The 15,722-nt window shown below is 40.2% G+C and overlaps 1 protein-coding gene across 4 annotated transcripts in view; it reads right to left on the bottom strand.

The window, feature by feature from the left end:
* KCNQ (KCNQ potassium channel) overlaps positions 1-15,722 on the bottom strand; it is a 232,919-nt gene that overhangs the window by 98,609 nt on the left and 118,588 nt on the right. For 2 of the 4 annotated variants that reach the window (XM_019045401.2, XM_072302601.1), the window contains exon 2: positions 12,317-13,240. The exons of 1 other annotated variant lie outside the window; for it this stretch is intronic. In XM_019045401.2, the coding sequence (XP_018900946.2) occupies positions 12,317-12,580 (264 nt within the window). In that variant the 5' untranslated portion in view covers positions 12,581-13,240. Of the gene's footprint in view, positions 1-12,316; positions 13,241-15,722 lie in introns of those variants that run through there. One more of the 4 variants, XM_072302602.1, reaches the window with a different exon arrangement.

Here is a 15,722-nt window from a genome sequence, read left to right as displayed (position 1 = left end):
TTGGAAGTCAGCATATCCAAATCTGAGAAGATGACTTTTGGCGGTGATCAGCAAAGCATTGAGTTGGAGGATGGGCAGCAGATCAAAGGCTGCGAGCACTTTAAGTACTTGGGAGTGCGGTTGACCCAGGATGGAAGGACGGATCAAGCTATCAGGGAAAGGAACACCTTAGCAAGGAAGGCTATAGCGATGTTAAATGGAATCCTCTGGGATCAGCGGATTTCCAAAGATAACAAGAGGAGGATATACAACGCTGTAGTCAAAAGTATATTAACATACGGATGTGAAGTTTGGCAGCTGAAGAAACGGACACAGGATATGCTAAGAGCAACGGAGATGGATTTCTGGAGAAGGTCAGCAGGAATTTCTAGGAGAGATCGGGTCCGTAATGATAGAGTGCGTCAGATAATGGAAGTCGAAAATGACATCGTGTTCGACGTCATGACCAAACAACTTGTTTGGTATGGTCATGTCAATAGGATGACGGAAGAGAGGCTGCCAAAAAAGATGCTTGATTGGGTTCCTCCTGGGAGGAGACGTAGGGGACGCCCAGTGAGAGGTTGGCGACAGGGGGTGTTAAATGAGATAAGAGATTGTCAACTCCCTGATGACCTGTGGGAAGACCGAGCTTTGTGGCGATTAGGCGTCGCACAGCGCCAAAGAGCGCTATAAAAGCGACTCATATATATATATAATTTTCTTTAAAATAAAATATTTCTCACTGTACTCCTTCAACTGTCTCTGCTCTGGCTATTGTGAACGGTCAAATCCAACTGTGAATGGCTGCATGCATATAAATGGACGTATTTCTGTCAAACGGAACCATGTGTATTGAGACATGAGCCCTGAGACCCCTAAGAATATATGCATAACAGGGCTCACGTCATAATGCACATAGTTCCGTTTGGCAGAAATACGTCCGAATGGAAACCAAGTGACGTTGTCCTAATCATCCGTCGTTTTGGATTTCCGGTCTCAAATGAACTGAACGTCGTCGTCAAGTCTCGGACTGGAATAAATGATGCCAAATTATGATAGGAAGCCGTGAAAAATATTATACTGTTAATGCTTTAGATTTCCAGTACGATTTGGCAATGTCAAATCAAAGAACCATTAAGCGTCTCCTCGTCCCCTCCGCGTTAGGGCCGCTAACGACTTCTAGTCGGAGGTCATCAAAATCGTCTTTTTCTAAACTAGGTATTTGGCATTCCCAGACTCGAGTTGATCCGGGAATTATTTTTTACCCGTTCGATCACTCGATTCAAATTTAAATTTTCTTGAAATTATCGATCGAACGAATACTGGTAAAAAAACATCTTGGTTCAAGAATGCAGTTTCTTGTCGCCAGATTTAAGAGTCTGGACTCTTGTTTCAATGCAAAATCCGCTTGAAACAAGAGTTCAAGACTCTTAAATCCGGCGACAAGAAACTGCACTCTTAAGTCAATGCACTGCGGCATTGGTCCAAGAGGTTTTTTTTACCAGTGAAAAACGTAGAGAACTAGAGTACCTTTATAGGGAGAGAATGGACAACTCGAAAATTTGGAGGTTAGGTTTGATCAGGTCATGTAGCTCTTGGGGCTCAAAAAGGCAGCCAACCTATGCGGCGTTGCAATATTTTCCGTGAATTTTTAAAAAATGCAGTAAACTTCAAAGGGAAGTTTTGGTTAGTTAAAAATAAAAATAAATATACGTGGAGTTTTCAAAGATATTAGGAAGCGTGGCATGAAAGCGCGCGTTAGTGCTATTCCGCCGTGCTAAGGGAAAACGCCGTATGAACCTTCAGGCGTTGCCAAATTTTCCGGGAATTTCCTTGTAAATTTATGAATATTTTCCTCCCAATTTTTCAGAAAATTTAGTTTGATTTCACCTAAAGATTCTGAAAATATAAAGGAAAAATATGGTTTCAGGCCATTCCGTCAACGATTCTTTGTCCGCGCACCTATTTTGTCTTGTAGCTTACGTCCACGCGTGAAATAAGCAACAGTGACTTGGTTCAAGCGTTGACGGGAACTTTGACACGGAGCCACCTTAATATTCACAAAACACACATTATATTTTCATTTAATAAATTTGTTTTCCCCATCAATTTAAATGAGAATAATCCATGCAGAGTGTGCAAACATTTCAAAATTATTAGTTAAAAATGCTGGCTCCGCGAGTTTAAATATTAAAGCCAAACACAGAGCGGAGCAGCGCGCAACGGCGTGCTGCCAGCGCGACATGTGCACTAGCGCCTACAAACCTAACAGGGATACTTCACGCATTGCGCAATGCGTGAAGTATCCCTGTCAGGTTTGTAGGCGCCGGTGCGCGTGTCGCGCTAATCACTCTTGCCCGCCGCGCTGCGACGCTTCAAGCAACTAGATCGCAACAGAGGTGTTTCACAGTATCATACGAAATTGAAAGCTCTCCGACGTACCAAAAATGACAGGTATCCTTTAAGAGTGCGGAGTTTTCCTCGCAAAATAAATCAAGATACTACGGCACAAAAAGAGAGCGGTAGTCCAAAAACTCACCAAGTCCTAGCACCCGTATTCAATAAGTTTTCCATAATTTTTGAATTTCATTAGAAAAAAAAATTACACGATACAGGCAGAAACATCCTTGAGTATGACGTAAGAAGTTTTATTTTGAATCAATAATAAAATAGCTGAATGAAAGCAGGTTTTTGCTTTAAGTAACTGGCTTTTCTTATAAACATTAGTCCTTTAAACAAGCATTACCTTCTTTATTGATTCATAAGTGAATCTTCTCGGCGGTAAATTGGAGTATATTTCTGATTGATCAAGTCACTGTTTCCTCTGATGAAGTTCAAAAATCATGCTAAACGTTATTGAATACAGATAATTAGTAGTTCTTCTGCTACCGCTCACTTTTTGTCTTCGTCACTCCATTTAATTATTTGCGAGGGAACTTCTTGCTTTCAAAAGATGCCATCAATCATGATACTTTGGGGTGCCTTCAATCTTGTATGCTACTGTGCAACACCTCCGTGGCGAAGTAGTAGCCCCGAAAAAACGCGTGGACTTAAACCACTAGAAAGAACAGGTGCGTGGACAAAAAATCGTTGAAGAAATGTCCTATAAACAAAAATATTCATAACTTTCCTAAAATATAGACATTTTATTGAAGGAAATTTGGCAACTCTCGAATGTTCATACGGCGTTCTTCCTTCGAACGGGAGTATTGGACCCCAACCAGAAAACTCGGATCTTGCATTGAGTTCTCGGTTTGTGTGTCTCCAGACTCAAAAAATGGAGTAAAAACTACGAGGCATAGAAAATGCGCAGAGAGAGAGAAAGTTCTGAGAGATACAAAATTTCCCCCGACTGTCCATCAACTCAGCTCGAGATAATTTGATTGGTAATCTCTGAGACTCTTAAAGCCATCGCCCCCGGATAGACACAACGTAAACTTAAGGGAGCTAAATTAAAAAGTTGTTTAAAACTTAATCCTGGTTGCATTTTCTTGTAAGATTAGGAAAAGAACTTTCAAAAGGGGACGGAGATTAATTAGCCCCTAGCTCTCCGTGCCCAGGCGACTTTTTCTCGCCTTCGACGACGTGAGTTTCGAACAGGGCACCAACTCAACAGTGACCGTAAGTTTAAGAGGTGCTGACCCCCCGAACTACAACGCAGACCTCTCTGCCCCATTGACGCTCAACCCCTCACCGGAAACGATCGACGGAATGCTTTAGTCCCCAAAAGTCTAAAGTTCATCAGCGTTAACTGTTAGGCTAACCACGTTTTATTTGCTTTTCATTTAGTGAACAGAATCAAGATTTTGGGATATTCGTATGTTTGATGATCAAAGGTGGAATTCTTCACAAAAGATCCATATTTTTTCAAAATTCGGTTCTTATTTCTAAATTTTTCTAAAAAAAAAAAAACACTTGCTCTTGAGAAAATTCCAGAAACAGCATCTGACAGCTTGCACCTCTTATGAGAGAAAAACTTCAGGTCACTATTTAATTAAGCTGTATTAATTGATAAACCTTAGACGGGCATGATTTTGCTTTAGTGTGACATTTTATACGTTTTTTGTGCGAAAATATACTCTTGTAACATTTCTAAAAATTGTTTATTCCCATGTCGGTGATGAATACGTAAGTCAACTAATTGATTTTGGTGAAGATTATGGTGATAGGGGTTTCTTCATATTTTTGAAGGCAGACAGGTACTTAACACAGTCCGTTTGAACAGTGCTGCAGTGTTCATTTTTTATATTTTTTAACAAAGAATTTTTCAGTTGGTATTAAATGTCTTACTATCTCAATGCCTTTCAAATCCCCTAAGTGTAAATGGACCGAGTTTTACAGAAAGGAACCAACCCAAATAAAGGTGAAACTGAGAAAAAGAGGTTTGAAGTTTTATTCCCGCATAAGGCTCAATGTAGAAAAGGAACTTTTACCCCTATCTAAGCATACTAATTTCTTCTTTTTCGACTGTTAGTTTTTGACAGTTGGAGCGTATATACGGCTAGTGGAACTCAAAAACATTCTTATTCCAATTTTTTCGAAAATGTGGATTGGTTCCTTTCTGATGAACTCGGTCCAAATGAAGAAATACTGTCACGCGAGACCTGCAGAATTTAAAGCACAAGAATGAATGCGGATTTTACGGTTGGACGGCCAGGCTCCTTATCTTCCCGATGGGAAAGAGTGTATTTTCAGAAGAGGGTCGTCATTTTGAAGTGGCTACTAATCTCAACGCTTCACCGCAATGACTGCGATCGAACGCTCTCGGATTGTCGTTCAGCCTTTCACAATAACTTTACTAAACAAACTGTTTATCTTCGGGCACAGTCCCGATATTGCTCACGTGAAAGCGGGGGTGAGTAGAGGAAGTCATCATTGGAATATGTCTGTCATCCGGGACAGTGTTGTTAGATCGGAGCGGAATATACGGGGATGAGCTCATAAGGGACGCTTAACGCTTCAAGTTACACATTATGCTTGAGGAAGATAGAAAAATATGGGTAGGGTGCGATGGATTTCTATCGCAATCTCGTCCCTAAAAAATCTGCATGCTCGTATATCGGATGCCAAATGGACTTCTGTTTGCAATCAGGAACTACAATATCAGATTCATATTTAAAAGCTCGTGTTTGCACGTGAAAACTGATGGCACTTACGATGTTCCTAAAGTGAGCTGAAAATTGTAGTTCCTACTTGAAAAATGTTGTCCAAATTATATGACCTTGACATCAAGCACAGGCGTAATTAGAATAATATTTGTATTTCTAGTGTAATAGGGTCGGTTAATATGGTCAACAAAATTAACTTTATCTCAAAATTTGTGTTCAATCCAGCACGGATAATATTGAAGAATCCAGAAATTCTAGAATTGACCGACGACTTTTATTGATTTTTCTTCTACTTTTCATAATATAGAATCTCTGTCCTCTTTTTTCTCATTGTCAGTGGGCTAGAAATCTGGCGGCATTGATTAATTTTATTTTCCTTTTTAGTTTTTACTTCACAATTTTATTTATTTTTCACTTTTTTCATTCTTTCAGACTTTTCGTTACTTTGTTTTATTAAAATATTTTGTATATTTTTTTATTTATCATGAGAGAAGTCTCTCATTTTAAGGAGAAAACTACTTTTTGAAAATAGTTCGAGCCTTTCATTGTTTTTAACATATTTCCAAAGTCAAATGCTGATGAATTTCGGAGACTGCGTTACGTCGATCGCACCTGCAAGTTGAGCAATGCGACAGCGGGACAGCAAGCAGTGAGAGGAAATTCAAAACGCCTTCAATACGCTGACGTATGCAATATGGGCAACCGCTGAGAAAGTTTAGTTGCATCAGAACGCCAGATCCAATTAAAACTGTGATGCAGATACACTACAGCAGTTCACATTTCATTGTACCTTTTCTTAACGTCTTTTGAATTTTCAACTTATAGCTTATAGCGTTCGGGGTTTTGTTGAAGTTTTAGCAACATTAATCACCACTATACTGCTATCGCAAAAGGAGCCTAATTTTGGTATTAACAGACCTGATGTCATTTTAGTCTTGTTCCCATGAAGTTTGGTTCTACCTGTCAAGTTCGCGATTTTATTCTTGCAGTCCTATCTATAGCTGGAGCATTTGACTCTTGAGCTGCGGGCATGGCAAAAGACCATTGTGAACAGGGCCCATGGCAAATGAGTCAAAGTTCCTGATCGTGTGCGTCCCCGTCGCGTTGTCGCCGCTGACGTCACTGGCGCTTTATAATTCCCATTCATTCTTACGGCCCTCGACTAACGAGCACACCCCTTCTTTCCCACCTGTCTTTCCAGAAATAAGTTAAAATATAATGGTTAAATCTGAAAATTCCCACCCTTTACGACAATAAATTTTATTTTTCCAATCTCTTGTGATTTTTAGCAATATACTATTAACAGAGGGCTCCATCAAAATATAGCACTATTTTGACACCCTGTATAGTAAATTGTTAATTATGAACATTTTCGTCCATATCGGCAACGCTGCCTAGAATAGGTAGAAGATAGGCGGGAGCAGGGGCGGGGGCAAGCGGCCCATATCCGACAGAGTTATGCAAATTGTCAGAATATATTGATCTATTAAAACAAGGCTGAGAACAATTTATTTCTAGTCGCTATGTTTCTGTTGAGGTTAATCATAATCAACTGTGCGGAACAGTGGTGGCTTTAAGTCAGACGAACCTCGATCGGCCCTTTAAATTAATGGTGCCTTCTGGCACCCTTTCTCCGCGCCGCCCCCCCCCTCCCTCTCCCCGCCTTCATCGGCTTCCTCCTTCCGTTTTCTCACACCTTTTCCCTGGCTTTCTTTATCAATATCATTTTTATACCTCACCCCCCTTCATTGGTCTCTGGCCCCTCGGAATTATCGGAATGTCATTGTCCACGGCTTCGCGAGTAGAATCGGAACGGGACACGAAGGTAATTTTCATCAAGCCAAAGGCTGTATAATTAGGCAGCGCTCACCGAAAAGGCTTCAATTGCCATGGACTTGGTAGGGAGGAAAATACCAATGCTAAAGTCGGAAAATGCGTATCTCCAATTGCGACGTTGCAATCTTCCGCACGCGTTTTATTTATTTACTTTTTTAAAGAAACTACCGACAGTTTTTCTCAAAATTTTCTTCTCTCATTGAAAAATATTCATTGACTTTTTTTTTTTTTTTTTAAATAAATCGAACATTAGCGAAGCTTATGAAACGTTGCGATAGAGATTTGCATTTTTTCGACTTTGCCCATCGATATGCTTGATTTCAATTGCAACGTTGCAAACTTCCGCGCGCATTTTGTTTATTTATTTTTCAAAGAACTTACCAACAGTTTTTCTCAAAATTTTCTATGAATTTTCTGCTCTTATAAAAAAATATTCATCGGCCACTTCAAAAGGCTCATTTTTTTAAAAGGAAATCGAACATTATCTACGATAATGAAACGTTGCAATAGAGATACGCATTTTCCCGACTTTAGCCATCGATGTGCTTGATCTTTGATTCCTCCGTAAAGAACCTAACGTGAAGAGCAAAATTGGACATTATTCTTGGCACCTTTATACTTTTCGTAAGCTTAAATCGAGTAGAGAATATTATGCTTCTGAACTATCCTTGTCTGTCAATTTAAGAACACTTGTCTTATTCAAGATAAGTGGGCATGTTCATAATATCCTCATCAGTGCCAAGCATGGCTCTTTAATTGGACCCAATATGTTAGAAAGCATTAGAAAACGTCTAAATATTAAAAATTAAAAATCGCTGCTCTTGACCGAAAATCGGATGTCTTGCTATGCTGAACAATTTGCATTTCCACTTTCGGCCCGATTTTGCCGGACTCCATCTTGAAAGTCTTTATCCGTGCAAACGAAGAACGCCTTATCAGCCTTTCTAGGATGCCAAATTTACTTTAATAAAATAAGAATTTTCAGGAAAATCTGAGAATTTTTCTCTTCGAATTTTTCAGAGAATTTCACTCGCGATCAGATTAAATTATGTAAAAGTTTCAAGCAAAAGTATTCATAAGTCTCCTTAAACATAAAAATTTCATGGGGATAAATTTGGCAACTCTCGAATGTTCATACAGCGTTTTCCTCGGCATGTCAGTATAAAAGGAGTGTGCATGGAAATTTGGGAGCGTCGTAAATCAAGGTGGGAAGCTTTCGAGTTAAGTCATCGTATTGTAATATTCCTGCGCCAACGTCCTCAGGGACATGCATGCAAATTTCTGGATCTTAGTTCTGAGCCTAATATGAGTTGACTGTAGGTACTCGGAAAAGGGAAGGCGGGAAAGGAGAACCAGGAGAGGGAGGAAGCGAGAAATAGAGGTCAAACGGAATGGTAACTGTCCCGGGTTGAGGAGACTGGTGGGACAAGTACCCAAGAGTTGCTGGAGAGACGTTAAGTCAGTGAACGGGAAAGCAACCTGAAACGGAATGACAAATGTTTCTTGAATTAAGTATTAAAACTTGAATCCGTGCGCGTCAAACTTGGCGCTCGCCTCTCAAAGGATGCGCGAGGTTGACGTGCCAAGAATTGGACCGAGTTTAACAGAAAGGAACCAAGCCACATCAGCTATTGCCAAGTTTAACTGGGCAATTAAATTTTTCCGGGAGAACGTTTGTTCGGATTTCTTTGAAAATTTTAAGGAATTTGCTTCGCACCATGGAGAGTTTTCACTGAAATTTGCACGAAAATCCGCACAACCGTTTTCATGTAAAAAATTAAATTGCCCCGTTAAATTTGGCAATAGCTGATGTGGCTTGGTTCCTTTCTGTTTAACGCGGTCCAATTATCAGTTTTATGTACTTGCACCTAAGTGCGCTAGACTCCTCTTGGCTCATCGCAGTTCACGCGAGTTTATGACATCTGTGAAGATGGGATTGTGTGGCATGCTTTTGTCGAGAAAATGCTGCGTTGTTCTACAAGAACAGGAAGCGTTTCAATTAATAAATATAAAACAAATGAAATTATATATATATATAAAAAAAATAGTGTGCCTTTATGGAGTGACTAATTGAAGGACCGGTGGACTTTTCAACACTCGTAAAATCGATATAACTGATTTAAATGAACTATTGATTTGATCCTAATGCAATTTTACGAAGATAATTATAATTTCAAAATGAACATGCTACATGACGGTATGTTGGAGTTTTTAGCCAACGTGCGTTAAATTCAGCGTAAAGCTGAAATTCAGGAGGCTACACTGTACTGAGGATTTGCATTGGCCCAACAAGGCCGAAACGTGCTGCAGTTGCCTTCCTGAAGGTTTCAGGACATTTTGTCAACGAATTTTTTGTCCGCGCACCTTTTTTGTCCAGTAGTTTACGCCCACACGTAAAATAAGCAACAGTGACTTGGTCCAAGCGTTATATTTTAGTCGGTATGTAAAATTTTGACAATATGAAATTGAGAGAGAAGGAGGTGTTGTTATGGTTGCTCATTTTCTAAATGAAATGTTACTTTCTCATTTTGATTCATCTTTTAAAATTGTCATTAATGAATATATGGTATTATTTCTATCCTTAAAATATTCGATGTACAATATACCTTACGTATGTATAGGTACTTTTTTTATTTTTTTAATTTTTTTTTACGAAATTATTACTTCATTTTGTAAACATATATATTGTTAAAACGTGACAAATATTTGTAAAACCTTTTCCAAGCGATGGCATCGATATTAATCTCAATGACCCGCAGTTGTGCCGAAAGAAACTGCAAAAATGAATAAAAGAGGAAAAAAACCAAGAAGCACGCAATCTTTACTTTTAACCCATTTGTACATCGATCTTTAAGAGTCAAATACGTCAAAGTTTGAGCGTTTGGTTGCGCGTACACCTCGCTGCAGCACAGTAAAAGCACAAAATGTAAAATAAAAAATTAAAGTGCCTTGGAAATCATTAAATTTGACACGGAACCACCAATATTTAAAAACCCATTATATTATTACTCTCCTTTGATAAATTGATACTTATTTTTTTTTCATCAATTTAAATGAGAATAATCAATGCAGAGTGTGCAAACATTTCAAAATCATCAGTTAAAAAACGCTGAAGACTATGCGAGTATAAATATTAGAGCCTAACAGAGCGGAGCGGCGTGCTGCCAGCGTGAGAGGCGCACTGGCGCCTACAAACCTAAGTGGATACTTCTCGCATTGCACAATGCTTGAAGTATCCACTTAGGTTTGAAGGCGCCAATGCGCGTTCCGCGCTAACCGCTCGCCCGCCGTGCGGCGGCGCCTGAAGCAACGTCGTGAGCAATTGTAGTTTGTATTTACATGTGGACCAATTAACTTTGGGTCCAACTGGCACGTGGACCAAAACCTCCGTGCCGAAAAAACGCGCAGACGTAAATTACTGGGAAAAACAGGTGCGCGGACAAAAAATCGTTGACGAAATGTCCTATAACCCTTCCTGAATGGTTGTCACTAGTGTTGCACCAAACAGCGTATCTCTTTGAGGGAAAATTGTGCTCGTGTGTGAGCTTTTTTCCTCTGTATTGAGATATCAGCTTTACGCTGAATATAACGCACATTGGCTAAAAACTCAAACATGCCGTCTTACGACCCGTGCGTTCACCGCAATCAGTTTGTGTGATGCTACATGAGCGAAAAAATTCTAAGATCATGCGTAAATTACGAATTCATTTGATCGTTTTTGTTGATGGTCAAGCGCTGTAGGAAATACCTCCGTCATACAATACCTGATTATGTGTGTAAAAAGTTAGGGAATGAATACACCCATAAGCACGTAGCGAGGCTGAATGTGTGGGCCTTTTCAGTGGCTCAGTGAGAGAGGTGATACTGTTTCCAAAAACTGTGTCAAATGCAAAGATTAATGTTCTCTGGGACCTTCAAACGATATTTGAAATAGTTTTGAGTCGTTTAACTATGATACACTGCAGAGAGTACACTGTTTGAAAAAAATATGTCTCGCCCTGAGGTACATCCTAGAAAGACATTCGACAGATATGCTTGATTAACTTATGTCATAACCCAGAGACTTTTCTGAAGTGTTATACGCCCAGCAAAGATTGTGCGACCGCTTTTTTATACGAATGAGTCACGATAGTAATTAATATCTCACAAAAATCAATGCATCTCATTCCCCAATAGAGAAGAAAACAGAAAGTTATAGGAAAAGCGTTGATGGATAAGACTACCACGAACAGGAATATCCTAGAGACCAGCATCGATGGTTTCTCACTGGGAAAAGTTTAATTTTTCGAGATCAATGGTTAATACTCATCAATGTTAACTGATTTCTAATGATTTGTTGCTTTGATTTGCCATTGATGGAAGAATCAGCGTCATAAGTTGAGCTTTATAATGACTAACTAAATGAGTCCGGTAGAAAGCTCAGCGAAGAACTGTAAATCGATATTTGAGACTCCAAGTCAGTTTTTTCGAGGTAAGGAGACAGAGCAATTAGAATGGGTCAGTTGCGCTGGTCACATAATTGTGTTTTGATGCTTGATTCTTGTAGATCAGTTAAAAATAATCTACGTTCAATATTAACCGAGGAATCGCGCCTTGAAAAACTCGATTTATGACGTCATTCACCGCGGTAGTACACATCAGGTTATGCGCAACCTTGGTTGATGACGTCATAAATCAAAGTCAGCGAACATTGTCAAGCAATGTGTGGAGGTAGTAGCACTATATATATATGGGTTTGTGTTGGTAGTCGAGTGCTAGAAATAATGCAAAAAAATGTTTTCAAAAAAACACTTACATTTTATTAATAAAATGTAAGTGTTTTTTTGAAAACATTTTTTTGCATTATTTCTAGCACTCGGCTACCAACACAAACCCATAGACGTCATAAATCTAGTTTTTCAAGGCGCGGTATCTCGGTGAATATTGAACGTACAATGTTTCTGTTTGGACAGACCTTCTTGTTTTTGGCTGATCAACAAGAATAAACCATCAAAACACCATTCTGGGACCACGCAACTGACCCATTTCCATTTTAAGACCTCTATTGCCTGAAATCATCACATTTCGCCGTTTCCGCACGAAGGAACGTAACTCCACTCCAAGGTTGCAAAATTGACTCAAACAATTCTATTTTCTACGAGAACGTGACCCTGCAATTGCTGTCCAAATTATTTCTGATTTTTGCATGAGATACGAAGAAAAATTAGTTGAAATCTCAGTTAGAAATGCCAGGTTTCTCCTGGTGAAAATGGAATTTGTGCTGGGCAATTTGGCAACGTTGGAATGAACTTACGTTCTTTCGTGAGGAAAACGACAATTTGCGTGTAACATGGGATGCTCTCTAGAATATTCCTGTCCGTGGATACGACGAAATCGGAATTAGAAGCACTTACATTGGCCCGAAATTTCGGATCAAGGTCTAAATGCGCCCGCTCGTCGTCGCTGGAGGAGACCGTCGTGACATGGTGGTTCTGCTTCCCGACGGCTGTTTCCGCCTCCGGCTGCCGCGCGAAGACGTCGAGCACAATATCGTCGCCAGCTTCTCCGGCGCCCGGATTCGAGCCGGATCCGGAGCCGATCCCGTTGGAGGAGCTGCTCCGGAACAACTGGATCTCGCGGGATTTCCGGAAGAGCATCACCTCTTCCTCCCGGTTCATGGCGGGAGACGCGGATGTTGGCCGGCATGGACCGACTCCGGATCTGCCCCGAGCGCGTTCCACCTTTCGGACGTGCCCGCGCGTGAGCCCTCACGCCTCGGAACACGCCTCCGGAAAACCCGAAATCCGGAAAACCAACTGCCGGAACGCCCGGAGTCCGGGCGACCCGGGATCCGGAAAACCAGGAATCCGGAAAACCCGAATCCGGAGAACCAGGAATCCGGAAAACCCGAAATCCGGAAAACCAACTACCGGAACACCCGGAGTCCGGGATCCGGAAAACCAGGAATCTGGAAAACCCGGAATCCGGAAGACCAGGTATCCGGAAAACCCGGAATCCGGAAAATCACCACCGTGTTTCCCGACGGCTTTCACATTGTTCTAACAGTTTCGTATTGCTCCTCGATGAGATATTCACTAATGTCGTTAATTCGTCTTTCAGCACTGAGTAGGCATCGTTTGTCCGCGGTTTGAGGGAACGTCAGTGCTGGCCGTGGGCGTGCTGTGCAGTTCCACTCCGACGAGCCGAAACTCGTCAAAGGATTGTAGCGCGTCGTGCGTTTAACAACGGCAAACAACATTGTTCATTCACTACTTGGGATATTTTGAAGATGATGTGATGGTGCGTGGAAAATATCCTATGTTGTCAGGAACATGAACCTGGTTGGTACATAAAAGACATATATTCTACACTGGAAAAAAAATACATTGGATCTAGAGTCCAGACTCTTGAAAACATTGACAAGAAAAAATACTCTTGATTCAATCAGATTTAAGCTTAAATCAAGAACGAAATCCGCTTAAATTAAGAGGCTTGGTTTTGATTTAAGCTTAAATCTGATTGAATCAAGAGTCATTTTTCTTGTCGATGTTTTTAAGAGTCTGGACTCTAGATCAAATAAGTTTTTTTCCAGTGTACAAGCAGCTCATAGCAAATCGACGGTGAAAGTCCCAAATTACGTATCTCGTTTGTGGTGTTTTAAAATCTCCACTCTCATTTCATTCTTCTGAAGGAGAACGAATCAACATCATTCCTTGAAGTTTTCACAAAATTTTCTTTTTACAGAGAAGAAAAATCACAGAAGTTTTAAAAAATGGACGTGGAGTAGTTTTTCACTTAAGGAGTAAAGTATGACAAGAAGTCTGCAACGTTGCAAACCGAGATACGTGGTTTGGGAGTTTGACCGTCGAAATACAATGGAAATACAAAAAGTAAAGTTGCAACCTGGGAAACAAGGCTATGAACAGAAAGGATGAAAGCATGATCAGAGAATCAATCCTCCAATTCTTGAGATTCTCTATTTTGACTTTTATGAGCGGAGCGGCGTGCTGCCAGCGTGAGAGGCTCACTGGCGCCTACAAACCTAAGTGGATACTTCACGCATTGCACAATGCTTGAAGTATCCACTTAGGTTTGTAGGCGCCAATGCGCGTTCCGCGCTGACCGCCCGCCCGTTGACTAACTCGTTATTTTATTTTTTCTTTGTTTCCCACGTTTCAACTTCTTTATCGTATTTTTGCGGTTCGTACATTTATAATCATGAACAAAAACAAAAACCTTTAGGAAACGACAGTTACAATAAGTTCTTAAGAAGTAAAATATAAAGATAAAAACTACATATAGTTTTTTGCAACTTTTCAATAGTTAAACAGAGAGATAAAATTTTGATAAGTTTTCAAAAATTAAAACGCTGGAGCCAATTTCGACCATAGACTATCTTTATCCATTTCATCATTCCATCCTAGTTCCCAATAGTTCTATTGCCGAGGTGTAATTATCCTTCATTTAGGGAGGTATGCAAGAATACTTTCATCGGACTCGAAAAAGTTGTATCACCTTATTAGATTTTTTTCCGGCTGTTCCCTGTTTTTATTCAATTGAACCTTACCAGCGCATATCACCTGTATCTTACGAATAGGTCCGTAAATCACAGAGGCGGTCTCAATTTTGGCGTTGGGTTTACACACTCATGAGAGTGACAGTTGAGTAAAATATATTTTAAGAGATACATTCGTCAATTTTAAGTCTATTCGTCGCCATCTCAGAATCGATTGATTCGAGAAGAGGGCACGCAGTTCAATGCACAGAAAAACATCGGCCGTATCAGCGCCGGACAGTAGTCTGAGTTATTGGAAGAAACTCGATATGATAAGGAAACTTTAAAATCTTAATACAAAACGTAGACGGTTGGAAGCGGTTTCATTGGTTTTCTCGTAAAAGTTTTTTTAAGAGTCCCATAGGACTTATTATGAGAAGAAATTAACATTGAATGCAACTTCGGTTGAACATTTATGACCGAATTTTCCCATTGATTTCCTCCAGTGTGCGCCAGCTGCGCATCATCCAGTGGCTATTGAATGCATCTGGAATCTGGATCAGTGAAATGGAAATGGAGAGACGATAAGGTCCACCCCTTTTCCTGCTCCTGGAATTCACACAACGATGACCCTCTCCTGGATTCAGGACCCCGTCGGGAAAAAGGGATAGCTATATCAGCGGAGTGAATTCATCCAAATTTTTTGTCTACCCAACCGGTTGCTACGGTTACCAAGGAGGGCAAAAATCTTAGAGATTTTCTTTCATAAATCGAGCCCGTCCACGAAAAAGGGACCTAGAAACGTGGAGGTGAATTTCTCGGAAAAAATATTCCTGTCAAGTCGAATGGGGGGAAAAAACAGAATTTAAACGGTTGATGGTAAAAATCCTCTGGCACCCCGAAGAGTACGTTATGAGTGGTTTAGATCTTTTTTCTTATTTTTTCTCTCTTTTTGGTGCTGATAGGAGTTAAATTGCATAATAATCCCGCATGTTTGAGATGAGAGATGATGAGAGAGATAAAACGTTAAATAAACGGGTGCAGCGCCAGAGGCTCTTAATTGTATAACGCTGAGTATTTTCACGGAAAATGTATTTTCCTATTCATATACAGGAGCATGTTTTAAACTGAAAAGTTTAAGAGATATCCTCTCATCACAAGAAATCATCACAGTAATACTAAGCAAAGATTTGGAGCAATTTATAAGAGAAAAAGTAAATTGTCTTGAGCAATTTCGCAACATTGCAATACAAAAGCCCTCCGTTCTTTTTGACTTTCTCATGTCATCGCCTTCCGTCAAGCGCTATTTACGCCTAGGCGGAGGC

Source organism: Bemisia tabaci, chromosome 7 (assembly GCF_918797505.1).
Source record: "Bemisia tabaci chromosome 7, PGI_BMITA_v3".
In the NCBI taxonomy this organism is placed as follows: Eukaryota; Metazoa; Arthropoda; class Insecta; order Hemiptera; family Aleyrodidae; genus Bemisia; species Bemisia tabaci.
Note: the sequence above shows the minus strand (reverse complement) of the source record. Positions and strands in the feature narration are given on the sequence as shown.